The sequence below is a fragment of a genome, unplaced genomic scaffold (assembly GCF_019419815.1).
Source record: "Pyrus x bretschneideri cultivar Hongxiangsu unplaced genomic scaffold, Pyrus_bretschneideri_v1 Contig33, whole genome shotgun sequence".
Taxonomy (NCBI): domain Eukaryota; kingdom Viridiplantae; phylum Streptophyta; class Magnoliopsida; order Rosales; family Rosaceae; genus Pyrus; species Pyrus x bretschneideri.
In genome coordinates, this window is record NW_025999646.1 from 4,878,718 (window position 1) to 4,906,534 (window position 27,817).

Below are 27,817 nucleotides of genomic sequence, written 5' to 3' on the forward strand. Positions count from 1 at the left end.
AATTAAATTTTATGAAAATATTATAAATTTTAATTCTCATTATGGTAAGTATCTTATATAGAAAAATATTTTCGTAAAGATTTTTTGGTACACATGTTTTTGCATATTTTCTTATGTGCCACTAATTCATTACAATATATTTAGATATGAATATTTCGGTACACTAGGTCAGTATAATATGTTTAGGTACGGACATTTCGGTACACTAGTTTATTATAATATATATGCACCGACATTTCGGTACACTAATTTAGTATCATATATTTAGGTACGGAATTTTTCGGTACACTTATGTTTATGCATATTTTCTTATGTGCCACTATTTCACTACAATATATTTAGGTATGGACATTTTGGTACACTAATTTAGTAAAATATATTATGATATGGACATTTAGGTACACTAATTAAAAGGAGTAAAATAAATATAAAAGAATTAAAATGTGTATAATAGTAAATAATTTTAATTTTAATGTAATTACATTAAATAAGATATCTATTAAATATTAAAACAAAAATATAATATAAATTTGAATTAAGTACACATTAGAAGACTAAAATCAATATTCAATCTAATACCTGGTTTTTATTGAATTTTAATCTTCTTCAAGGATTAAAGTTCAAATACCCCAAAAAAAATATTTTTAAAGACACCCCAATCACTTTTAACGTGTATCACAAAATTATTTATCTTTTTCACCTCTTAAAACCACTATTGCCCTCTTTTATGGAACACAATCCTAACCTATAAAACTACAAATATGTTCATTAAGGAAAAAAAATGGAATATGAGATCAATGTTTAAAGAGCTTCACATGAGGTAAGACTAAATGGGCATGCCTATAATTGCATTATGAATGATATCTCTCAAATAAAGTAGGAGGTTACCGCTTTCGACAGATATCCAACTTTGTTTCTAATTATTATTTAAAATATGAATGATTGAACATATAATTATTAAGGAAAACTAATGAAAAGAGCTTAAAAACTTTGAGTTTTAACGAAAATGATAAAAATGTGTTATAAGTGAATAGTACCATGATTGACTTTTTAGTGTAAAAATATGATATTTTTTTTTCAAATAAATAGTACCTAGAAGTATTTCGTTATTATTATCTCTTAGTATGCGATGATGGGGATCCGAGGAAGCAAAAGAATGTGATTATCTATCGCATAGAATGAGTCGCCATAAAATATATGTCCAGGCATAATTCCTTGAGTTTAATTTTATCCCTATAATCCTTTTGGCTTTCTTGAATCATGTAAATTCAACAGAAACCTGTCCAAATAGTCCAACTAGCTCTTTACTGATTATGCAGAGAAACACATGCAAATAAAGTGGACCGACTCACTCTCCTATTCCACCCGCATCAATACCTCGTTTAGGATTTGCTGAACTAAAGCCTTATATCATCTGATCAATCAACAAAATTATTAGTGAACATATAAAATAAAAAATAAAAAAAACCATGAAACAAAACAAAATGATGAATAATCAACAACAAAAACTCGTTTGCTAGATCTTATTCTTAAAAAATTTAAAATTATGTGATAAATCAACAAATCATTAAGGTATAAAAGAAACGAAGAAACAAAACAAAATGATGAATAAATTAAAGTAGAAACTATAAACACTTGTCCAAATTGCAAAACAACAGTTATAGAAAGACAAAAAGTAGTCTTTAATTTTCTGCAACAAATGTTATTAAAGCCTTGATCTCTCTACTTATCTCCACTCTCCCTCCTCAAACAAGAAACAAAATAATCAAATCTCATAGTTGATTAATGGGGACCTTTAGATGTGGAGGCTCTGTGCAATTGCACAAGATACTCCCCCTGACTGCTGGCACTAAGTACTCTATTATTGTTATTGTCTTTTAGTAATCATGGTTTTCGTTCGTACGATTAAGCTTTAAACAAAGCTTATCTTGAGGAAACCTTTGATACCAAAAGTAAAGGGAAGTGTTATTGGCATTTTAAATATTTCATTCTATATTCTTTATAAATGTATTTTTTTTTTTAAATATAAAAAATTTAAAGTGTAAAATGAAAAATTTGAAAGGTCAATAACAATTCCTAAAGCAAACTGACAAATTATGCATGAAACACGAGTTTCAAAAAGTGGTAGATACGAAAATAATTGTCCATAGATATGACCTAATTATTTCAAGCAAGATTCCAATCAAATTTGCATGTACGCCACTCAAGAAAAATCCAATTGTTCATAGACATGTGTAAAGGACGACAACTTTAAACAAAGCCGATGTTTGGAGCTTTAACTCTTAGACAATACGTGGAGCTTTTTGAAAAGACAAGCTCAACTCTTGAACATTGATGCCAAAAGAAAAATGCCACATAATGCATGAGACAAGATTTCCAATCAAATTATAGCTTAAATGTTAGATATTTTTAAAAGTAGAATTCTTTATAAATTTTTTATCATCTCATATTTTTAGCATAATATTTTATAATATTGACATAAAAATTGATGTTAAACTATAATGTAACAAAGAGTTCATGAAGAGTCCCAATTTATGAGAGTTCTTTTAGCAATTCTCTAGCTTAAAAGTCCTAATGTGTATATTTACTTGACTTGAAGGGTAACTTGGAAAATTAAACGTTGTATCTTTAGTCAACTTTAACATTATATTTGGAGGAGTGAAATAAACTTGAATTTTGGACAAAAATAAGAATTTATAATTTGACATGTATCAATTTCCTTATTTGGATTCATAAACATAGAAATTTAGAATTTCCGCATGAAAAAAAAAACCTTGAAATTTGGGACCTCCAATTCCCAAATTTAAATTCTATGTAAATGTGTATCATTTTCAAATTTCTATAAGTGAGAGTTCAAAAAAAAAAAAAAAAACAAACTTGACCATGAGTGGCCACCACCTACCCGCACCACATGTTGCCACCACCACCACGGCTACCACCATCACCACATGCCGTTGTGGCCGCCGCTGCTGCCATCGCCTCCACCCACTACCATCACTGCCGCCATCACCACCAACCATCATCACTATTGACACCACCACCACTACTAACAACCACATTTCATAACTATTATCTTTCATTTATATTTAATTAATGATTCTATACAAATAATAAATCTTGTATTCAAATGTCATCGTTCGTTGTTCTTGTGAGTGACGGATGATAGCCATGGCGTGTATATAACTATATCGATGACAACACGAAGTCAATCTTTTTGAACTTTAAGTCAGGACAAACTCTATTATTGTTATTGGCTTTTAATAATTAGACAATTAAATTTCTTATTTAAACCCGTTGGATAACCTTCTTTTTTCAGTGCAGACTTAATAAATTGTTATCTTTCAGTCACAAATGCCGTTAACTTAAAAAAAATGAATAGAAACATGATTTTTATGACCACACTTAGATTTAAAGGAAAACTAATGAAATAGAAAACTTTAAGTTTTAACGATAAGAATAAAATAAAGGGTAAAGTGAATAGTTACATGATTGACTTTTTAATGTAAAAATGTGGTTTTTCGTTAAAGTGAACAGTACCACGAATTTTTTGTTAAAACTCCCCAGATCATGGTTTTAATTGTTATGATTCAAAATTGTTTTTTTTTTTTTTTGTTAGAAAACCTTGATAATACGAAAGAAATTTATTGATTAAAAAAAAGTTATACCTAATCAGAAAGGACAAAAACCTTACCTGTCACATCCCAGCCCTCCCTCGCAGTGATATTGTCCGCTTTGGCATTCCCCCTCTGGACTAGGTCACAGCAGAGGGCTACCGCACGGTTTTGTCCTTGCAAGCCGCAGCTCCAAAAGGCCTCACTGAAAGGTACATGCTGGCAATGGATATATAAGGCCCAAAGACCACGACCTCACGGGCGATGTGGGATACTACAATCCACCCCCCTTAGGGAGCCCGACGTCCTCGTCGGCACACCACGATCGTGAGTCTGGCTCTGATACCAAATTGTCACATCCCAGCCCTCCCTCGCAGTGATATTGTCCGCTTTGGCATTCCCCTCTGGACTAGGTCACAGCAGAGGGTTACCGCACGGTTTTGTCCTTGCAAGCCGCAGCTCCAAAAGGCCTCACTGAAAGGTACATGCTGGCAATGGATATATAAGGCCCAAAGACCACGCCCTCACGGGCGATGTGGGATACTACATTACCCCTCATAAAGAAAGAAAAACAAAATACAAGAAAAGAGGGGAGACATACACATTACTCCTCTTGAAAAATAAAATACAAGAGAAAAGGGAGACTAGACCTTAACCCTCTTGAAAATAGAAAATACAAGAAAAGGAAAGGGTGGACATAGGACCAAAACTCTCTAAAATAAAACCTAAAAGGTAAGAAACAAGCTGCAAACCAAAAAAGGAAAATCCAAAAAAATTAGGTAAAAAGAAAACCACACATCAAGAAGGGGAGATAAACATGTAGATCGGCATACCCAAGAAATCTAATTTAAACATGTAGATCGGCATACCCAAGAAATCTAATTGCAAAAAAGGAAAAATCTCTATAAGAGGAATGTCATGTCAAACAAGGGAAGACGAGAGAAGCTTAAATTGACCAATTTATCAGTAGCTGCATTCCCTTCTCGAAATGTATGAGATCAACAAACTACCATGTGCTGCAATCGGAAAATATTGTTCTTCCAATGAGTCTAGAGTGACGAAGGAGGAGAAAAAAAACCAGAAGCAAAACAAGATACCACGCTAGAAGAGTCACTTTCAAGTCATAAACTTTGCCAACCCCGCACATGAGCCAATTCCACAACAAGAATGACAGCATAAAGCTCTGCATAGAAAGAAGTGCAATACCCCAAGCTCAGTGAGAAACCACCAAGAAAAAAACCCTGCAGAATCTCGAAAAACCCCACCACAAGCCACAAGACCCAATTTACCTTTAGCAAGGCCATCTGTAGGAGAGGCCAAAAAATAGGAACTATAGAAGGAGCTTTACAAAATCCAGCCCCGATTCCAAGAAAGATTAAAAGTTGCTTAACAAATTCCCCTTGTTATTATTTGAACTACATTTTATTTGGAATTTTGGCACTTGCCACCTCCATGAATCTTCTTCAACTTTCTTTTTTCTTTTGCCTCTTATGTTTAAGGGTGTACTATTCATACCCCTCTTGTTAATTTCTGCATTTTGATATTTTTCTATTTATCAAATCTGAAGGCCAAAAATTAGAATAATATGTGAGAAGTAAAAAGAGGTGTGTAGATATCACACTCCTATGTTTATTCTACAGTGCCAATAAATATAAGGAAATCAATTGTAAGATTCATGTTTGTATAAGGTTTGAGTTTTCGAAGTTCCATTGCCTATATTGGAGGTATGATGAGCATCGTGTTAACTCTATACTAAATAGATTTGGTAAGGTATTTTATATTGTAGATACATTTGAGTATCGTGTTTACCTCCTACTAAATAAATTTGAGTATCATGTTAACTTTATACTAAGTAGATTTGGTAAGGTATTTTATATTGCTTATTTTAGTTTTGATAGGTAACTATTTTGTTTAGATGTGTTGCAGGTGCCCCATGGCAGGAGCATTCAAAATAGGACACAAAAAAGAAAGATACATTAAAAAAAAAAAAAAAAAAAAAAACTTCTCACACCTTCTTTATTAATTTTTGTTCTTTGATATTCTTCGATTCATTTGCTCCGACGGTCGAAAATTAGAAGTGTCACATCCCGACCTGGGGCGGATCACTTCCCCGGCCCGCTACACTACCGTAGCACGATATTGTCCGCTTTGGGCTTACTATTTCCTCACGGTTTTGTTTTGGGGAACTCACGAGCAACTTCCTAGTAGGTCACCCATCATGGGATTGCTCTAGCCCCCTTCTCGCTTAACTTCGGAGTTCCAATGGAACCCGAAGCCAGTGAGCTCTCAAAAGGCTTCGTGCTAGGTAGGGATGAGAATATACATATAAGGATCATTCCCCTGGGCGATGTGGGATGTCACAAGAAGAGTGTGAGAAATACAAATAGATGTGTAGATATCATACATCTTTTAATAAAAAGAGTTTCACAGAACTATAATTTGCTTTTTTGAAGGAAGACTAATGAAAAATCTAAAAAAACTTTAGTTTTAATGAAAAATGACAAATAAAGGCGTAGTGAATAATACCAGAGAAATGTAAAAATATGATTTTTCGTTAAAAGTGAGTAGTACCGGGAGTGTTTCGTTAAAACTCTTTTTTTTTTTTAATTACATGTTATGAGTAATCGCACGAACGAGAAGCACAATTATCCAGGAGTATCCTCGCCAGATCCTTTATGTGAGGATCTTGAAAATTCTCTAATCACATTCGTTTATCGTACATCGTGCAGTCAAAAATCATTGTAAATCTTTTTATTTAAAATTGAATATAAACAATACTTGATAAAAATTGATCATATAATATACAAGATAAGATTTAAAATCTTTTTATTTAAAATACGAGATAAGATTGTAGATGGCACAATAGAGACCAAGCATGTGGGTACGGCACAACAGTTGGCAGACTTGTTTACTAAACCTCTTGGGAAAGAAAAGTTTTCGGGTATGTTACGCAAGTTGGGAGTTCTTGACATCCACTCTCCAACTTGAGGGGGAGTGTTAGACAAATAAGGAATATGGTTGGAGTCCTTGTGTAATTGTATATAATATTATTATTGGAAGAATAAGCCGTCCTACAGCCGTCAAGCCGTCCTACTTTGTCCTACCTACACACTAGCCGTCCAACAGCCGTCCTACCTTGTCCTACCTACACACTAGGACGGCTACCTTGTTCTCTACAGCCGTCCTACCTTGTCCTACCTACACACTAGGACGGCTACCTTGTCCTACCTACACATTTGTATCATGTATATATATCCTTGTAATCTTGTAGAGAAAGACAATGAAAAAATAAGCATTCTCTTCCATTTGCATTCTCTTCCATAAGCATTCTCTTCCATTTGCATTCTCTTCCATTTTTCCACATTATGTATCAATAACAAATATAATTTTTAGCCTACATACCTTTTTCTACATGGTATACAGAGCAGGTTTATAACCCTAGCCCTAATTTTTTTTTTCGGCAGCTTTCTCTGCCGTTCCCATGGCTGTTCGTGGCCCGTCCCGTCCCTCCTCTGCTCGTCCTCCCCTCCACTGCACCTACTGCAATTTTGATTATCATACCCGAGACACCTGCCATAAACTTCATGGCTATCCCGTTGGCCATCCCCTCCATGGCCAACCGTGGCGACCACCGCACCGTGCCACTGTCTTCCCGCAGCCATGCACCTTCCAGTCCTCCCCAGCAGCCACGGTTTTCTGCTTCCCGGCCCCATAATTTCACCCAGGCCCCAGCCTCCTCTTCTACTCCAGCGACCCACTAAGTGCACGGGACCCAGCCCACTTTGCATGACTTGCAGCTTGCCATGCATGACCTCTCTGCCGAGCAGCACTCCCGTGTTCTAGCTGCTCTACGTGACACCACCACCCCTCCTCAGGCCAATGCCGTGCTCACTACTGATTTTGCCCAAGGTTTGTTACCTGTCACCTCTCGTCATGGTCAATGGATTCTTGACAGTGGTGCTACGGATCATATTACTTCTTCCGCTTCAGGTTTGGTTAATCGTTCTCCTTCACATTTGCCGCCTGTTTCTTTGCCTAGTGGTGCTTCCGCTCCCATTACTTTTACCGGCACTCTTCCTTTAAATTCCTCAGTTACTTTGAAGGATGTTTTATGTGTCCCTAATTTCCGAGTGGACCTTTTATCGGTTGGTAAACTTACAGATGGATTATCGTGTTCCATAACCTTCTTTCCTTCTTGGTGTGTTTTGCAGGACTTGGTTTCGAAGGCGATGATTGGTGTGGGTAAGCGACGTGGCGATCTGTATTACCTTGTGGCCCTTACCTCTTCTCTCCCCACCCGTCAACCTCTCTGCAACATCATTACCATCCCCTCCTCCCTCTGGCATAGGCGTCTTGGTCACCCCTCCTCCACTCGTTTGCAAGCTTTAGCATCTAGCTCTCTTAATTGCACTTTTGATTCTAGTCATATTTGTGATGTTTGTCCGTTGGCAAAACAAACTCGTCAACCTTTTCCTTTGAGTTCAATTTCATCAACTTTCCCTTTTGCTTTAATTCATTGTGATATTTGGGGCCCGAATCGTCAATCTTCTCTTTCTGGTGCTAATTATTTCTTAACCATTGTGGATGATTTTTCTCGCTTTACGTGGGTCTTCCTCATGAAACATAAATCCGACACTCAACAATTAATTAAGGATTTTTTTGTTTATGTCACTACCCAATTCCGCACTACCATCCAATGCATTTGTACTGACAATGGTGGTGAATTTTTATCTCTTCGTAGTTTTTTCTCTGATCATGGGGTGCTTTTACAAACTTCTTGTGTTTATACCCCCCAACAAAATGGTGTTGTTGAAAGAAAACAACGTCATCTTCTTGAAACCGCTCGCGCCCTTCGTTTTCAATCCCATCTTCCTATCAAGTTTTGGGGGGAATGTGTTCTTACCGCTGCTTATCTCATCAATCGTCTCTCTACCCGTCTTCTCCATCATAAATCCCCATTTGAGGTTCTCTTTTCGAAAACCCCATCTTATGACCACTTCCGCGTCTTTGGTTGTCTGGCATATGCCACCTCTGTCACTCCCACCACCAAATTTTCCCCTCGGGCTCATCGTTGCATTTTTCTCGGTTATCCTCATGGACAAAAGACCTATACCCTTTACGATCTCGACAATCACCGCATTTTCACTAGTCGAGACGTCATCTTTACGAAAGTACTTTCCCTTATGCCGTTTCTCACCCTCCTATCCCATCCTCTTCGCCTACCCTACCCATCCCACCCCCTCTGGACTTTACATATAACCCACCCTTCCTGCCCCGACGCCTCACCCTCCTCCACCTTCCTCCCCTTCCACGCCTCCCACAGATTCCCTTGCTGCCCCATTACCCATTCCTCCCCATGCCCCTGCCCTCTCAGCATCCCCTCCTTCCCCCCCCCCCCCCCCCCGCTACTTCCTTACCTTTCACGCTTTTACCCACGGACATCCCTACCCCCCCACTACCTACCAATCCTCCCCTTCCCCGCACCTCTTCCCGTGCCCATAAATCTCCATCCTATTTAAAAGACTACGTTTGCTCGCAGGTGATTCTGCCATCCCACCCATCTTCGACTTCGCAACCCGGTTCTATACAAGGTACGCGATATCCACTTTGTAATTTTCTCTCTTATCACCGTTACTCTCCCAGGCATTTTTCTTACATTAACTCTGTCAGTCGGACTGTGGAGCCTTCCTCCTTTGCCGAGGCTGCCACTGACCCCAATTGGCAACGTGCTATGACTGAGGAGCTTCAAGCTTTACATGCTAATGGTACTTGGACTTTAACTTCCTTGCCCCCTGGCAAAATTCCCATTGGTTGTAAGTGGGTGTACAAACTCAAGCACAATTCTGACGGCTCTATTGACAGCTACAAAGCTCGTTTGGTTGCTAAAGGCTTCACTCAGGCTGAAGGTATTGATTATCATGACACTTTTTCTCCTACTGCTAAGATGATTACGGTGCGTTGTCTTCTTGCTCTTGCTGCTAGTCAGTCTTGGTCTCTTCATCAGCTTGATGTTAATAATGCTTTCTTACATGGTGACTTACATGAAGAAATCTATATGTCTCCTCCTCCTGGTCTTCGACGACAGGGGGAGAATCTTGTGTGTCGCCTTCACAAGTCACTTTATGGTCTTAAGTAGGCTTCTCACCAATGGTTTGCCAAATTCACTAGTGCCATCATTTCTGCCGGTTTTCAACAATCCAAAGCTGACTATTCATTGTTCACTAAAAAGTCTGGTATTTCTTTCACAGCTTTGCTCATTTATGTGGATGATATTGTGATTACAGACAATGATGCTAGTGCCATTAATTCTCTGAAGTCTTTTCTCCGTGATCATTTTCGGATAAAAGACCTTGGTGATTTAAAATATTTTTTGGGTATTGAGGTTTCTCGTTCCAAACAAGGGATTTATATTTCTCAACGCAAGTATGCATTAGAGATTCTCAAGGACTATGGTTTTTTGGGAGCACGACCCATTGCTTTTCCTATGGATGACACAAAATTATCTGATAAAGGAGAACTTCTCAAGGATCCTGAAAAGTATCGACGATTAGTAGGTCGGTTAATATATCTCACTATCACTCGGCCGGATATCACCTATTCTGTGCATGTTCTAAGCCGTTTTATGCACGAGCCAAGGATATCTCATATGGATGCTGCGCTTCGTATTGTTCGTTATTTGAAGGCTACTCCAGGTCTAGGTTTATTATTTCGTTCTGACAACCAGACCAAGTTAACTGCGTTTTGTGATTCTGATTGGGCAGGTTGCCCTATCACTCGCCGTTCGACTATTGGGTATTGTGTATTCTTGGGCGGTTCTTTGATTTCTTGGCGGATGAAACGACAGAAAACCGTTTCGCTCTCTTCAACAGAGGCGGAATATAGGGCCATGGCAGGTGCTTGTTGCGAGATAGTTTGGCTTCGTTTTTTGTTGAAGGATTTGAACATTCCTTTGGATGGTCCTTCCATTTTATTTTGTGATAATCAAGCAGCGTTACATATAGCTGCCAATCCTGTTTTTCATGAACGAACTCGTCACATTGAGATGGATTGTCACTTTATACGAGATAAGATTGTAGATGGCACAATAGAGACCAAGCATGTGGGTACGGCACAACAGTTGGCAGACTTGTTTACCAAACCTCTTGGGAAAGAAAAGTTTTCGGGTATGTTACGCAAGTTGGGAGTTCTTGACATCCACTCTCCAACTTGAGGGGGAGTGTTAGACAAATAAGGAATATGGTTGGAGTCCTTGTGTAATTGTATATAATATTATTATTGGAAGAATAAGCCGTCCTACAGCCGTCAAGCCGTCCTACAGCCGTCAAGCCGTCCTACAGCCGTCCTACCTTGTCCTACCTACACACTAGCCGTCCTACAGCCGTCAAGCCGTCCTATAGCCGTCCTACCTTGTCCTACCTACACACTAGGACGGCTACCTTGTCCTACCTACACATTTGTATCATGTATATATATCCTTGTAATCTTGTAGAGAAAGACAATGAAAAAATAAGCATTCTCTTCCATAAGCATTCTCTTCCATTTTTCCACATTCATGTATCAATAACAAATATAATTTTTAGCCTACATACCTTTTTCTACAGAGGAAGCAAAAGAATGTGATTATTTATAGCATACAATGATTCGCCATAAAATATTTCCAGGCATAATTCCTTGAGTTTAATTTTTTTTTTCCCGGTAATCCTTTTTGCTTTCTTGAATCATGTATACTCAACAGAAAACTGTCCAAATAGTGCAACTAGCTCTTTACTGAGATATGAACAGAAACACATGCAAATAAAGTGGACCGACTCTCCCTCCTTTTCCACCCGCACCAATACGTCGTTTAGGATTTGTTGAACTAAATCCCCCCATGTTCAAAGTGGAGTTGTCCTTCATGTGTGCTTGGGAGAAGTTAGAAAAATTCCGGCATCATATTGGCCTTCAACTTCACATTGAAGGTGCTTTGGATGACTTTATGTATTTGCACTTACGATGTAAATTGTGTTGAGTTTATGTCAAAAATGTGAAGTGCACGTAAAAAATGTGAAGTTCATTTTGAGAGTGTGTCGTGTGAGAGTATTAAGAGAAATAACGTGAGGTGTAATAAGATAAATTTTAATTAAAAAAGTAAATATGGAGTATATTAAGTATGTGATGTATATTCATCAATATGTGGAGTGTTAATATAATAAGCCTTTAATGAAAATAGTCTCTCAAACTATGTTTTTAACCAAAAATATTCAACCGACTTTGTTTAATCATAGCGACGAATTCATTAAACGTTTCCCTTTTTTTTCCAGTCATCTTCTCTACTCTGCAACTTTGAGTCATAAACCAGCAGCACCTTGTTTACTCCATCTTTGGTATACCTACGTTGCCTCTCCAAGACTCCACCATCACCACTCTTCTTCTCTCTGTAACACCCAGTACCTAGTAAAAATGAAGACAAAATATTACTCCCAAAATGAAATTGTGATTTAAACAAAAATAAATAAATAATATATCAAATAAATTAAAACTAATTAGATTCTGTTTGGGTTAATATTTGAATATTGGGCTTAAATGAAGGAAAACCCAAGGATGCCAATTTAAAGGAAGACTTGCCCGAAGCCCAGCATCGAGCTCAGAAGCAAACTGAAACCTTCTCAACCAAGACACAAGCCACGTGTCTATAACTGAAGTAACAAGTGATGAAGACTAACCTATTATCAGCCAAAGAACACTTTCTAGTGGCATTACAAGTAAAAAGATGATGACTCACTACCCTCCCAGTACTTTCGGGCAAGAGCAAGAGTTACAGCGGCCAGGCCAAATTGCCTATAAAAGGGAAGACAAGCCCTAGAGACAAGGACACTCAACCAATCAAACTCAAAGACATACAAACTTGCCCCTCAGACAAGCAAACACCCAGAAGCCTATACATCATCTAGACTCTACCCTTTTTAGACTTAGATCCCCCGCAGATAGCCATTCTTTGGCAATATTAGAAGCTCTGCTACCTGATCCCAGATTTGTAGTATCGATTCACTTTAGGAAACCCTCTTTGTATTTCCTACTTACACTTATTTCCCCAGTACTTACAATAGTTCGACAAACTCAAAGAGAAGTAGTTGCAAAAGGTTTGAACCTTGCCGACAAGGTGAAATCTTGCCTGACTTCATTGTGTTTGTATTTATAGCCTGTAGATATGTCGTTTAATACATATTCTACTATGTTTTTAACTCTCTTTGCAATTGTCTCTCACGTTAAGACCCATTCATGTTCAGATCTGGTTAATAGGGTTAACTTTATTATTGTAAACATTAAACTGGAACTAATCAAATGAATAAAAGGGCTCTGGACTCCCTTCAGATGGACATATAGGACTACAAGTAAAAGTCCTTGGTCACAAGGCAAGAAAAGAACCTAAGGTGGACTTAACCCATCCACGACAATCTTTTGATAACAAGAAGTTTGAGTAACTTGGGGCGCAAGTACTCGACTTAAAACACACTTGTTTTACATCTACTATACTGATATAGTAGTGGCACACCTAAGCACTTAGTTAGTTTCGATTGCGAGCCTCAATGCCTATACTTAAGGCCCCACAAAGGCACATTTCAGAACTAACTTCAAGCTCTTACTGCAGCACACAAGGCAAACAAGAGCCCGACTAGCAAATATACACATCCAAAATGCCAATCCCTTGGGGAGCTGTGCTGAGGTCCAAGGAGAATTCTCCAAAGAAATCTTTGCCCAAAACAGATCCATTATCTTTTCTAAGCAAATCCAAACTTTCCAGATCATAATATCAAATTGCTCAATGACACAAAAATAAATTGGTGAGTGGCAGTAGGACAATCAGGGTTTATATCTGCACCCATACGTTCGTCTAGCATATTGGGATTGCGAGGGAGAAAACAAAACGAAACTGGTTTGGGATGTGGTGGTAGAAGAGAAGAAGATAAGTGGTGGCGGATGCGGCCACTGTGGAGAATGGTGTTCGCCGGGTGCTTTTAAGTTTTTATTTTTAATTTTTAATTTTTTTTAATTTTTTTTCTTTTCAGTTTTGAAATTGTTTATTGAAGGGTGATATTGATTTTTTTTTTCTTTTTTCTTTTCAGTTTTTAAATTGTTTATTGAAGGGTGATATTGATATTTTGAGGCTGAACATTATTTATGGGGTGAACTTAAATGGGATGAGGAGTGTAAATAGAAAAACTATATTTCTTATTCATAATTTTCTTTAATTCTTCAGGAAACTTGTACACCAATAATTGATTAATTTCCAACCATCCACACATAATTTCAAACACCAACAGATAAACTAAACCCAAACTCTTCCTTATCCTCTGTTTTCTGGATTATTTGCTTGGAAAGTTGCTTTTTGACCGTTCGGGGCATTTTCTTTTTGGATTATTTGCTTGGAAAGTTGCTTTTTGACCGTTCGGGGCATTTTCTTTTTGTCATGATTAAAGCTTAACTTTTTTGACAGCAAGTGGAGCATTTTTTGAAAAGCTTTACTGTTGATGCCAAAAGAAAAAGGGCAGATTATGCATGAAACACGAGTTTTGTACAATGAATCAAAAAGTGGCAGACAGGACTCGAATTTGTTGTTGATCTTCATCTCCGTCTATAAGATTTCAGAAGCATTGTACAAAAATGATAAACGCCTTTTTATTCAGGTAAAATGAATGAGTCCTATTTACATAATCTCACCAAAGTATATTAAAATAGTAAAAAAATTATCATCTATTAGTATTCTAAGGGATCCGGAGACACGCACTTTTAATACACATTGTAACACACACTTTTGTAGGGTCTCACTTCATAATGTATTTTAATGATCAAAATCGTTTATCTTAAGATCATATCAACCAAAAATCACTCAATCCAAAACTATATGTCCGTTGAATTAAATTTAATGTTTCTTTGTATAATTGTATTCAACCATTATCTTCCCTATAAATGAATATCTTAATAGTTTTAGATTTGTCTAATTTTTTGCAAGAATGATCAATGAATCAAGTACTAAAATATAGACGATTTATATTTTTGAAATACATTACGAAGTAGACTCTACAAAATAAATGTCTAAATGTGTGTCCCGAATCTCAACCCTTATACAAAAATAAAATAAATTATGTGATAACAAAACCATTAGCACACATGTAAAAGAAACCATGAAACCAAAAATAATAATGAATAAATTAAGTAGAAACTAGAAACACTTATTCAAATTGCAAAACAAAAATTATAGTAAGACCTAAATTAAGGATAGTTTAATTTCCCGCAACAAATGAAATTAAAGCCTTAATATATCATGTGATCAATCAACAAAATCATTAGTGAACATATAAAAAAAAAAAAAACCATGAAACAAAACAAAATGAAGAACAATCAACAACAAAAAGGCGTCTTTCTAGAGCCTAATCTTAAAAAATTTAAAATTATGTGATAAATAAAAAAAAATCATTTGGGTATAAAAGAAATCAAGAAACAAAACAAAATGATGAATAAATTAAAGTAGAAACGATAAACACTAATCCAAATTGCAAAACAGCAGTTATAGTAAGACATAAATAAAAGTAGTCTTTAATTTTCTGCAACAAGTGATATTAAAGCCTTGATCTCTCTACATATCTCTCCACTCCCTCGGCAAACAAGAAACAAAATAATCAAATCTTATAGTTGACTAATGGGGACCTTTAAATGTGGAGGCTCTGTGCAATTGCACAAGGTACTCCTCCTTAATGCTGGCACTAATCTATTATTGTTATTGTCTTTTAGTAATCATGGTTTTCGTTCGTACGATTAGGCTTTAAACAAAGCCTATCTTGTGGAAAACATTGATGCTAAAAGCAAAATGACAGATTATGCATGAAACACGAGTTTTGTGCAATGAATCAAAAAGTGGTAGATAGGAAAATAATTGTTTAGGGTTTAGATATGATCTAATAATTGTTCATAGATATGGCCTAATTATTTGAATGAAGATTCCAATCAAATTTGCATGTACGCCACTCAAAAAAATTCCAATTGTTCATAGACATGTGTAAAGGACGACAACTTTAAACAAAGCCGATTGTTTGGAGCTTTAACTTTTATAGACAATATGTGGTGCAAAAGCAAAATGCCAGATAATGCATGAAACAAGATTTCCAATCAAATAATCAGGGATACTTTTCTCGTCACTTCTCTTACAGAAATACAGGACCCAATAGTTATACGTGCCTGCTGGCTCAGACTAAAACATTCAGGACAAATTTATAAATAATTGATGAACTGCAACAGGGCAAATAGATGATGATAAGAGGAATAAAGGTCTAGTTGGTGCAAGAGGGATAAAGGCAATATGTTTAAAATTGAATAAGATGTTGGTTACATAAATGTAATCCTTAACTTCTTGGTTTAGGGTCTCCTCTATTCTTAATTAATCCACAATTTACGGTTGTGATAAACTTTCAGGCCAGCATAGTCCACTACCAATGCCACTAATATTATCTCCACTTAACCATCTATCAAAGAATTTGAGGAATAAGAGATTGTGTTTTAATTAATTCACAATTAACTCTCTTTTATTTATGAATTTGATTCACTCTCCTCTATCATTAACTGTGATTTATTTCTCCCTTCCCCAAACACTCATGCTTCTAATTTTCTCCTCCTCATTTTTTAAAGAAAACTAGCTTTTAATTATTAAATAAGATGAAGTTTAGAAAAATGTTTTATACAAAATTAAAAATTGATTTTAGTCCCTATACTCTATTTAATGCCGGTATATGTATTTAATGTCTTTTTTTTATTTATAATTTTATGGTGTTCATATATAAAATTTTAAGATTATATTATAAATTTTATTTCTCATTATGGTAAGTATCTTATATAAGAAAATATTTTCGTAGAGATTTTTCGATACGCTTATATTTTTGCATATGTCTTATGCGCCACTAATTCATTGTAATATATTTAGGTACGAATATTTCAGTACACTAGTTTAGTATAATATATTTAGGTACGGACATTTCGGTACACTAGCTTTGTAAGATCCCACATCGACCAATGGATAGGGGGTGATGTACCTTATATGTATATGCTCCCCTCCCTATAGCACGAGGCCTTTTGGGAACTCACTGGATTCGGATTCCATCGGAACTCTAAAGTTAAGCGAGTTCGGGTGAGAGCAATCCTATGATGGGTGACCCATTGGGAAGTTCTCGTCTGAGTTCCCAGAAACAAATCCGTGAGGGAATGGTAAGCTCAAAGCAGACAATATTGTGCTACGGAGGAGCCGGATTGGGATATGACAAGTTTAGTATAACATATTTAAGTACATACGTTTCGGTACACTAGTTTAGTATCATATATTTAGGTACGGAATTTTTGGTACACTTATATTTTTGCATATTTTCTTATGTGCCACTAATTCACTACAATGTATTTAGGTATTACAATATATTTAGGTACGGACATTTCGGTACACTAATTTAGTAAAATATATTATGATACAGACGTTTAGGTACACTAATTAGAAGAAGTTAAATAAAATTAATGAATTAAAATGTGTATAATAATAAATTTAAATTTAATGTAATGACATTAAATAAGATATCTATTAAATATAAAAACAAAAATATAATATGAATTTGAATTAAGTAGGACTAAAATCAATATCCAATCTAACACTAGATTTTTATTAAATTTTAATCTTCTTCAAAGATCAAAGTTCAAAACCCCCCTTTTTTTTCTTGTCAATCCGCTCTATTTTCTTTTGATGAGTTTCTTGTACATCTCGTTGCATATCCAATAAACTATCTTGGGTATTATTTTTCTCGAATACCTAATGTTTTGTGTTTGGATCTCTTCACAAAATTTGGTGGCTATTTTGGACTTCTAAACAACCATCTTAATCTCTACAAACAACCCCACAATCACTTTACATTGTGAATCTGTGATAGTAATGTACTAGATTTTTTTTTCTTTTGTTCTGTCAAACTAATCAGGCAATAATTTCATATTCCATAATTTGGCTTCTATGTTTTATATATAACAATCTACTGTATAGTTCATCATATATGTATATATATGTGTGTGTGTGTGTATATTCATCAAATCTAAATCAAAACGAATATATATACCCTTTTTAATTAGAAGTAGCCTCAGATGGAAAATCATAATCGGCCATATACACGGACCACCAAAATAATCCAAATCCTCATTCTAGACAACGATTCATTTGTTTCTCACAGCCTCACAGAAGGTGTGAAACGAGCTGGATTTAGCAGAGCACATCGACAAGGGCAGTGATGATGACGTGAGTTATTTAGTGTATGAGGGAGGGGAATGAGAAAAACATAACAAGCAATGAAAATAAAATATTGAAAATTTGAGAGCAAGAACATAAAGTACTTAACCAATATTTCTAAGTAGCCTGATAACTACAGTAACGTGTATGAATAAAACTAGAGAAAAGTTTGAAGAGAAGAAATGGAGACACTACTACATATTCCGTCATTAATAACATAAATGAGGGTGCCATACAAAATATGCTTTATGATGCATAAAATGCGCCATTGTTCAAGTTCAATAACACCTTTTCCACGTCATAAATCTAAAACAAGCGTAGTTGATTAAAAATAATGATGCTTAAACCGCGACGGCCTCGGAAGGCTTGGTGGGGCGTCGCTCTAATTCTAGTTTTGGTCGGTTCAACATATATAGCACGAACGTGGATGCTGACTGGCAGGGGAACCCTGGATCTAGTCTGTGAAAAATGGTGATAATCAATCGAATCCTAGCTAGGGCGGGAGATGATATAGGCAATCCCGACGAACATAGATAGATATGAGAGAATCGATTGGATGAGACGATGGGAGGTATTCATGTTATAAACAATCTTCCTTATTCGTGAAGAAGAAAACTTGGGGTTTATGTTATTGAGGTTTTGGTTTTTGTTTGAAATTAGTGTGGCTGGAGTGGTATGTACACCATGCCATTGTATGAATGGAGAAAAATTTAGTTTTCAAGTGTTCCTCCACTTGTATAGTGATATGTGATGTACTACCCTATATTCCCAGCTCATTGAAAAATCTGTCATTAATTGCAGTAACAAAATCTATCTATTTTGATTTAAACACAATTGCCATGCTACAAGAGCCATGAAATTTTGGTGTAATAGTTGGGGGTTATCTTATTCAAAACTTATTAGCAGCAGAACCACAGAACAAATTAAATATGGACAAATAAACCATAGCAGGGATTTGAAACTAAATCAAGAGGAAGGTTCTATTCAAGGATGATAGAGCAAAGACTTGACAAGATTGAAGGTCGATAAGCAGGAAACAAATGGAGGTATCTCTCCCATGCAGGTTTTGACCTCTTGTTTGCACCTTTACAGGTTTTTTCTTCAGTTTTTTTTTTCTTTCCCTTTTTTAGTTCTATTTTATAAAATCCACATCAGCGTCTATGTAATTTAATCACTTTTTTGGAGCATTTTTGCTCATCATCATAACTATAGCGTATGCTCACCATTTTTTAATAGAACCTTCCTCTTGATTCATCATACACTTAAACCATTCATCACTTATGTGGCACATTAATCTTTTTGTAAATTTTGTTCTTCACTTGATACGTCAGATTTAAACTATTATTAATTACATATTAGTTGTAATTAGTATTTCTAAAACAAAAGGTAATAACAAAAAGGGAAGTGTTATTGACACTCCAAAAATCTCATTCTACACTCCTCACAAGTGTATTTTTCTTTCTAAATATAGAAAGTTTGGAGTGTAGATTGAGAATTTTGGAGTGTTAAGAACAATTCCCTAACAAAAATTGTAAAAAACATTTATTACCCACTAAAAATAGATTTGAAGCAGCTGTCAGCAACTCTCTTTGTTATCATTTTATGTCATGCCACATATGAATTGGAATTTCAGTTGAGAAACACTAGTACTGCCTTTTTTTAACGTTATTGCTGATATAGACTTGTTAACATCTCTTTTGAATTTCCGTTGGAAATCATTTATCTTTTTTTACTGCATTCCATTAAGGATAAATGTTCATCACACACCTTAATGTTAAATGTTAAATGATGAATTTTAATACACTAGTGCTGCCATTGTAAACACCTTAAAGATAAATGTTAACTCAACAACGCAATCTTAACATTTGTATCTCAGATTCTCAAGCGTCTCATCCCCATCTCTTTCCTCTCTCGTTTTTTTCCCCTTCTCTGTTATTGGGCAAACATCACAAATCAAAAATCCCAAAGTGGTGAAGTGTTTTTCTATTCTTTTTTTTTTTTTTTTTTTGGTTGAAAAAGTGGTGAAGTGTTATTTCATCCAGAAACTTATGTCCATACAGAAGATCCAAATTACAATATTGATTCCAATTGCGAATTTGCAGAAAATAATAAAAAAGTGTGAGAGACTCCGGGAAGACGAAACGATGCCGTGCCAAAAATTGTGCGATTACTGCGTTCCATACATAACTAATTAGCCAACAGACAAAATACAAATTATATAATACAAGACAATCACAAACCCAGCCCTTTAATTTATAAATTATAAGTAAATAAGTCAAGTACTGAAAACATGGATAAAATCATCACAAGTAAACCCATTTCTTCAAGTGCTTAATATCATCAAAAGAGAAGAAATATTGGAGAAACCCAATTGGGAACACCACAAAACGACATCAGTATCACTGTAATTAAGGAATGGAGGGTTCGGAGGTGGACTTGGCGTCCATGGCCCGGACGATTTGAAGTAAAATATGGAGGAATGGAGGGTGGTGGCCTCGGGGCGGGGGTGTTTGTAGCCGTTGCCGGGGTGGTGGTTATTGGGTCGAAAAGAGAGGAAGAGGAGGAGTCCTGTGGGAAATTTTTATTATGTTTAATTTATTTATTTTTAACTCTTTTCAAAAGTATTTTAATATTAAATTTAATCCGTGGGGGAGAGGTGAGCATCCATCAAAACTAGCGGTGGTGGGCAAAAATGTTTCTGAAAAATAATGAAATGAGTATCGTCTTTATTAAAGAGCTCTCAAATAATGAAATGAGTGTGGCTATACTTACCACATTTTTATCATTTTTCTAATAAAGGTAAGGTCCATAAGCATACGTGAGTCTTATCTATATTATAGAGGTGATACAATTACGGTATAAAAAATATGATAAGAGTATCATTTTTGTAATGAAATTGTTCGCAAGTACATATTTTATATTGATGACCACATTACCGATTGCGATGTTGACCACCTTTATAATATAAATGGGTCTCATTTCCACGGGTGATTTCGTAATATATATAGGTAATCGACATTGATGGAGCAAATTATCTTCTACAACGAGTCACGACCTAGCAATAGAAATGAGTAAGCCTTCTCTTAGACTGCAGCTTACAAAGCTTGTTTTTTACCATATTCTACTTTGGCAACTTGGACGCTGGCCTCAATCCAAATTCCACTGTAGAGCCGCCGTGCCTCGACTGCCGGTTGATGAAGGTATTCATTACCAATATCACTCCATCTTTTTTAATCATCAGCTAACTTTCTGATTAAATCGCCTTCAAACACATGTTTAACTAATTAATTAATTTCAGCTAAGAGGCCTGATCATCGTATTTATTAATTACTTACCGAAATATTGGCAGTGTCTGCTCTCCGAGCCATTATGAGAGACTTAGAGTTCAAGCAACAACCAGTCATTACAAACACAATGTGCGTCGATGGAATCTCAGCTTATGGTTTTACATTCAATTGTGATTGCAATAATGCAACTAATCTATGCCGCATCTCTGAAATGTATGTATGAAACAGTATTTCACAAATACGCATTAGGTCAAATAAATCATCAAAATCTTGTTTAAATTATGTATAGAACGGTATTAACCCTTTTTTTGTGCACTCATTTTGTGTGGCAGTGAAATAAGCAATTTAGATTTAACTGGAACTATTCATGAAGGTGTGGGTTATCTTAGTAATCTACGGAGACTGTACGTAATCCGACTCTTTCTCTGCCCACCAATCTTTAATGTAATTTCAGTTGTTTATGTTATGTTGCAGACTCCAGTGACAACCTTGGGGGTGTAAAAAGAACTAACCTTCACAAAAATATTCACCAAGCAAGAGTGTAAAGAAATCATAAGTTCAACCTAATTAATTTTTTTTTTCTTTCTTTCAAATATCATATCAAAAGCATTCTATCCAGCAACAAACTTCATGGCAGCATACCTGATACATTGGGGAATTTGAAGTATCTCGGAACCTTGTAAGTAAATATATCCTAGATGGTTACACGCACACACTAGAATTTGCATGATTATGAATATATGGATAGTTTTACATGAAAATTCATTGTTAATCAATATGTACTTGTGAAAATTAGAATCCTGAATTGGGGTTCTCTGTATCAAGGGATCTATCGCAAAATCAACTCAGTGGTCCAATACCAGCAAGCTTAGGGGACTTGGTTTCTCTTCGATATTTGTAAGGGCTTGATGTCGCCAATTTAATTGTGGAGAGTCATCTTGATTAATTTCCATTAATTTCTTTTGTTAAAATTCTAATCAAGTCATTTTCACGCTCTATATATATAGATATCTGCAATACAACTTGCTTAGCGGAGGTATACCGCGAAATTTTGGTTCACTGACGAAGCTTACTGAATTGTGAGTACATTAATTAATTATTTCTTTTCTTAATCTCCTCCACCTCAGATTTTAATTTGTGATGGATTAATTCATTTCATGCATGCTTTACTTTCACCGGCTTTTGCAGATATCTGCAGTTTAATATGCTATCAGGCACAATTCCTGAGGGTTTTGGAGATCTTTCGCTTCTTACAACTATGTTTGTTCTTTGCTTACACCACATTTAATTATACTTATAGACTTGTGATTTTATTTGTATGCATGTTTAGATAATAAATATATATATATATATATATATAAATTAATCTTCTAAAACATTAATTCTAAGAAGTCTTTTGTCATTTTTTTTTCCCACAGGGATCTGTCTGAGAATCAGCTCTCTGGTCCTCTTCCAGAAAGCCTCGGAAAGTTGAAATCACTCACAACCTTGTAAGTTTAAATGACAAATAAATAAAAAAAAAAAAAAAAAAAAAACCAAACTCGTCGCTTATAAACTAAATAAAATAGATAACAATCAAGAGTTAATATGCAAAAGTAATTAACATAGGAGTGTCTCTTTCATTGTCGCAGCCTTGTGTCGGCCAATTATTTGAGTGAGAAATTTCCAAATACTTCTTATGGCAACCTCACAAGCCTGAAAAAGTTGTAAGTGTTCACTCCTGTCAATGATTAATTTGAGGTTTGCCACACATTAATTAAATAATTAAGAGAATATGATGGTGACTGGTGAATGCATACAGTTCAATAGCTGGGAATTACATTTCTGGTCCCTTACCAGTTGAAACCATAGCCAAGTGGACTAATATCTATTCCCTGTAAGTAATTTTCATCTTTACACTCAGCAGGGAGCAATATTATCCTCTACCCCTTACCATTAAGGTTTCTTAAAAAGACAATTTTTTTACACGGCGTGCAGGGTGCTCATGGGAAACAATTTCGAAGGACGGGTGACTGAAGAAATATTCAGTTTGCAAAACCTTCAGTATCTGTATAAGACATCTTCCTCTTTCTTTCACTTTGCTGGTTCTATAATATGTGTGTGTGTGTGTAGGTTAATGCTAGGGAGGTTACATTTGTAGGCAAAATTTGCAAACTAAATAATATGTTACCAGTAGCTATGAGCACGTTTATCAATGTTTAAGTAATATCCAATAATGAGCTTCCATGTCATTTTATTTACAAAATTTTGTTTACAAATTTAATTTTTCTAGCATTACACACACACATATATATATATATATATATATATTATTAGAGGTTGAAAATGTGTATATATTTATTCCTCTACAGGTTGATAAGCGACCTGGCAACGAATCACAGTTTCCCATTACCACAAAAGATCGCCAACAGTACTAATTTATTTTCTCTGTGAGTGCCTTGTTGTAATAATTGCTTCTAGCCCAGTTTGTGCCCAAAGGCTTCATTTTTCATTCTTCACGTTCGTTTTCTACAGAACACTGAGGAACTGCTCAATCACCGGCCCAATCCCCAAATACATTGGTGAAGAAATGACATCTCTAAGATACCTGTAATTTCACTTCACTTCTGTAATTTTGCTTTTGGAGTTGTCCTGTTAATTTGGCTGGAAAGAAAATTGATTCAGTTTTAGGGCTTATTTTATAATCATAAGCGCTTATGCTAGAAGTGTTTTCATTAGAAACGTTTCAATTTTTTTGTTATTAAAAATTCAAGTGATTTCTTGCAAAAGCACTTACAAGTGTTTTTTGAAAAAGTATATGATGTGCACTGGTTTTTCCAAAACACACTTTTAGGATCCAAAATCATTTATTACTTTTTGTGTCAATCGTAATTGCATTTAATTATTAAAAAGTACTTTTAGCTATTCTCAAAGCGCTCTCCAACAAATTTTCAACTGCGTCATTAGATAATTAATTAAGCATCGTTTGATATATCTTTCTATGTTGTATTTTTTATTTCACAATATATAGCCAATTACATGGAACCATAATTGAGTATGTTCTTAATATCATTGTAGATCAAAACTCCTTTAACTGTTAATCCTCTGTGTTTTGTCTTGCAGAGACTTGAGCTTCAATTATTTAACCGGTGGCCTCCCTAAATATATGAAATCAGATATGATTTACATGTAAAGGAATAACATTCTTAACTGGAAGAATTTAGATCAACTACAGATCTAAGTCTTGTTAATTACATGCGTTAATATAATATATACGCTTAATTATATTCAGGTCTTTTTCTGGAAATATGCTTAACGGGCCAATCCCACGTTGGATATTTCGGGCCTCCCAAACTAGGATGTATGTCTTCATATTCTGAACTGAAATTGGAAGGACTTTCATTTGCAACAGCTTTAATTTTTTGCTCATATGTACAAATTAATTAATGAGATTGATGCATGCTATGTTATTTTTTAGGGATCTTTCGTTCAACAATTTTTCAGCAATAGACTCTGCAGTTCCAAGCAACCTACAACTGTGAGGATATGTTCTTTCTTCTTTAATGTTTCTGTTGACGAAATTGAATGGTTCCACTTCCACTACTAATTTCATCAAGGCCTTTTGTTTAAACCACACCACAACTATTGTAGCACGTCGCTTAAGTTGGAGACAATATCAATTATGAAATTTTTTGTTTCATGGCCTTAACTTTTTTTTTCTTTTCAGGAACTTGTTTGCCTGCTGCCCCAACTCCTCAACCTCTTTACCAGATATGTATGTTTTTTTCCCTTTTGTATTAGTAAGAGACTCGATCATCAGAACCTTGTATAACATATTGGTAACTACTTTTAGGATGGATACATTTGGAATGAAAAACACATACTGTCCTCGAAACAAACCAAAGTGTAAGTTTATTCTTCAGAAATCGGCATCCTGAAAACAAACTAAATGCTGCAGGATATATTATGTGTTAATTTTTCCTGCAGACCATTCCTTGTTTATTAATTGCGGTGGTGAAGAGACAACTGTTCTTGGGAATGTATATGATCAAGATAATGACACATCCCTCTCTTACACAAGCCCAAAGAAAAACTGGGCTTACAGCCTTTCCGGAGACATTGGTGTACCAAAAAGTAATACTAGTGATTTCATCAAGAGCACAACACGTGGAGTTTCCATTACTGAAGCACCGTTGTATGAAAAAGCTCGTCTGTCCCCGGTATCCCTCAAGTATTATGCTTTTTGTCTACGTAAAGGCACATATAATGTGACGCTTCATTTCCATGAAATTATATACACCGATGTTGCAGACTATACTAGTCTAAGGAAACGCGCATTTGATGTATATATTCAGGTAAGAGTTTTTTTTTTTTGGTCATGTTAACAATCACATCATTCTACTTTTATTTATTGCATCATCTCATTTTAGGTAAATTTTGTGGCAGGGTAACAGGACACTAAATTATTTCGACATTAGAGATAAGGAGGGAATTGGAGAAAAACCAATAAGTGTAAGTCATTCAACTGAGGTTGTACATGATAGTGATCTGTTAGAGATCCACTTGTACTGGCCTGGAAAGGGATCTATTGCTTACCAGCCTAATTTTAATGGACCTCTAATATCAGCTATTTCTGTGAATCCTGGTAATATTTTATTTCGTGAATTAATTCCTTTTTAATTTATTTTGTTCAAATGAACACTCATGTATTATTGCTCTCTTCCCACTAATTTCAGAGTTCGATATTAGTCCCGATAAATATAAACGTCTACGCATTGCATTGATTACGATTGCATCCTTCATTGCTGCTCTGCTGCTCTTATTGGCTTTCGCTTGGAGGATGGGCTGGCTGTCATTCAAAGAGGAGCCCAGTAAGTCAATAAGCTGCATGCTAAGTTACAATTATATACTGCACTCTGCACGGCAATACGAAAATATGAACTCTTTGATACACCAAAACAAAAAGAATTAAAGTTGTCTGATTGATATATGTTCTTGTTGCATTTTTTCCTCTGTACAGAAATCAAAATAGGTCAAGAAAAAAAAGATGACGAGCTTAAAGACAAACTTGTTACAGTCAAAGAATTAATAAATGCTACTGAAAATTTTAGCGACAATAAAAAAATTGGGCGTATTGGGACAGTTTATAAGGTAAATTTCTGTACTTGTATACATTCTATAATTTTTGTAATTTTGTATACATTCTATAATTTTTGTAATTTTGTTCAATTCTATAATTTTTGTAATTTTGTTCAATTCTATAATTTTTGTGTGGATGAAGGCAGAACTGCAAGGTCACACTGTGGCCGTGAAGAAACTAGATCCCGCTCAATTTAACGAAAATATCAAAGGCCTGAACAAGGAAATTGGCACCATAAGGTCATTACAACACAACAATATCCTTGAACTGTTGGATGTTTATATTGATAAAGACCTCCAACTTCTTGTTTACGAGTATATGGAATCCCTTGCCGACATCTTATTTGGTAATGCATCTACTTCTTGTTTACTTGTACTGTGATGTTTTGATGCATATAATGGTTTAAAAACTATCATGAAAGACGAATACAACATATAACGTATTGAAGTGTACGCAACTGCAGACTCGAGTAGTTCTAGCACAGTCAAGCTTGATTGGAATACAAGGGTTAAAATTTGCTTGGGAATAGCAAAGGGTTTGGATCATCTACATGAGCATCCGAGAGTAAAGATCCTTCATACGAACATCAAATCCGCTAATATTCTTCTTAATGAAAATTTTGAGGCTAAGTTATCAGACTTTGGATTTGCAAGTTTTTATACCAACGAAGAGAAAGTTAAGGTCATCACAAGAGAAGTTTCGCAGTAAGTAAACTAGTAACTCATCAGTTTTATGAGGCAAATTTAAGTCTATATAAAACTAAATGCTTATGCTAACTACAGAGGCTACATGGCGCCAGAGTATTTCCAAACAAATGTTTTAACGAGCAAAGCGGATGTTTACAGCTTTGGGGTGGTCATACTTGAAATTGTTAGTGGGAAGAGAAACATATTGAGCAAACCAAGCGAGGAAACTCAGGTTCTTTTAGATAGGGTAAGCAAGAGTGACAGGGTTGTGCTTTAGTGTTTTCTTCTCCATATTTGATTATGCACTTTTAGGTGTACGCATTCGAGCTTGATGCTAACAACCCATCCTGCATAAGTGCAGGCTTATCAAGCACTTGCCGGACGAAATTTGATGAGCTTGGTTGATAAAAGTTTGTCTAAATATGATGAAAAAGAAGCCCTGGTCATTATGAAATTAGCAGTGTATTGCACCACTCTAGGTCCTAGTGTCAGACCTACAATGTCTGAAGTTGTGAGTGTTCTTGTTCGCGAAAAAACCCTTGACGAGGTTTTTCCACCCGCCAAGCTCACTGGCGATGGCAATGTTGCTGGTTCCACCTCTTCGGAGAAGACTTCAGCAGCATCAACTTCGTCTAATGATCACGGGAAAGTACTTCTAGATTGAACAAGTTTCATATGATTAGCATTAGGCGTTCTTGAATTGCTACCGTTACTGGTGTGGTTTAATCTTTTTTGTGGTTTCTTCGCATCCTTATGAACTTTTGAACCCTTTCTTCCGGCAAAATGTTATATCACAACATTGAGGTTCTGGTTTTGATTTGAAATTCTTG

At 35.6% G+C, this 27,817-nt stretch overlaps 1 protein-coding gene across 3 annotated transcripts; it reads left to right on the plus strand.

Annotated features, from left to right (window-relative positions):
• Positions 1–20,906: 20,906 nt before the first annotated feature.
• On the plus strand, positions 20,907–27,811 carry LOC103936823 (probable LRR receptor-like serine/threonine-protein kinase At1g07650). 3 transcript variants are annotated; one of them, XM_048591386.1, is made up of 26 exons: positions 20,907–21,095; positions 21,245–21,395; positions 21,515–21,586; positions 21,790–21,861; positions 22,008–22,079; positions 22,190–22,261; positions 22,371–22,442; positions 22,601–22,672; positions 22,814–22,888; positions 22,984–23,058; positions 23,136–23,231; positions 23,534–23,611; positions 23,697–23,771; positions 24,285–24,350; positions 24,454–24,522; positions 24,640–24,699; positions 24,889–24,936; positions 25,015–25,067; positions 25,149–25,516; positions 25,608–25,806; positions 25,898–26,032; positions 26,182–26,312; positions 26,443–26,647; positions 26,765–27,005; positions 27,084–27,234; positions 27,349–27,811. In XM_048591386.1, the coding sequence occupies exons 1-26, from the start codon at positions 20,963–20,965 to the stop codon at positions 27,649–27,651; spliced, it is 3,144 nt and encodes a 1,047-aa protein (XP_048447343.1). In that variant the 5' UTR covers positions 20,907–20,962; the 3' UTR covers positions 27,652–27,811. The 3 variants fall into 3 exon arrangements, with proteins under 3 accessions (XP_048447343.1, XP_048447344.1, XP_048447345.1); XM_048591387.1 differs by having other exon boundaries at positions 21,245–21,311; XM_048591388.1 differs by lacking the exon at positions 21,515–21,586 and having other exon boundaries at positions 21,245–21,311.
• The last annotated feature ends 6 nt before the right edge of the window (positions 27,812–27,817 follow it).

Coding starts and splice junctions, on each gene's coding strand:
- LOC103936823 (XM_048591386.1), top strand. CDS start 20,963: ATGAGTAAGCCTTCTCTTAGACTGCAGCTTACAAAGCTTGTTTTTTAC. Junction 23,232..23,533: donor TTGCAAAACCTTCAGTATCT/GTATAAGACATC, acceptor ATTCCTCTACAG/GTTGATAAGCGACCTGGCAA. Junction 24,351..24,453: donor AAATCAGATATGATTTACAT/GTAAAGGAATAA, acceptor AATTATATTCAG/GTCTTTTTCTGGAAATATGC.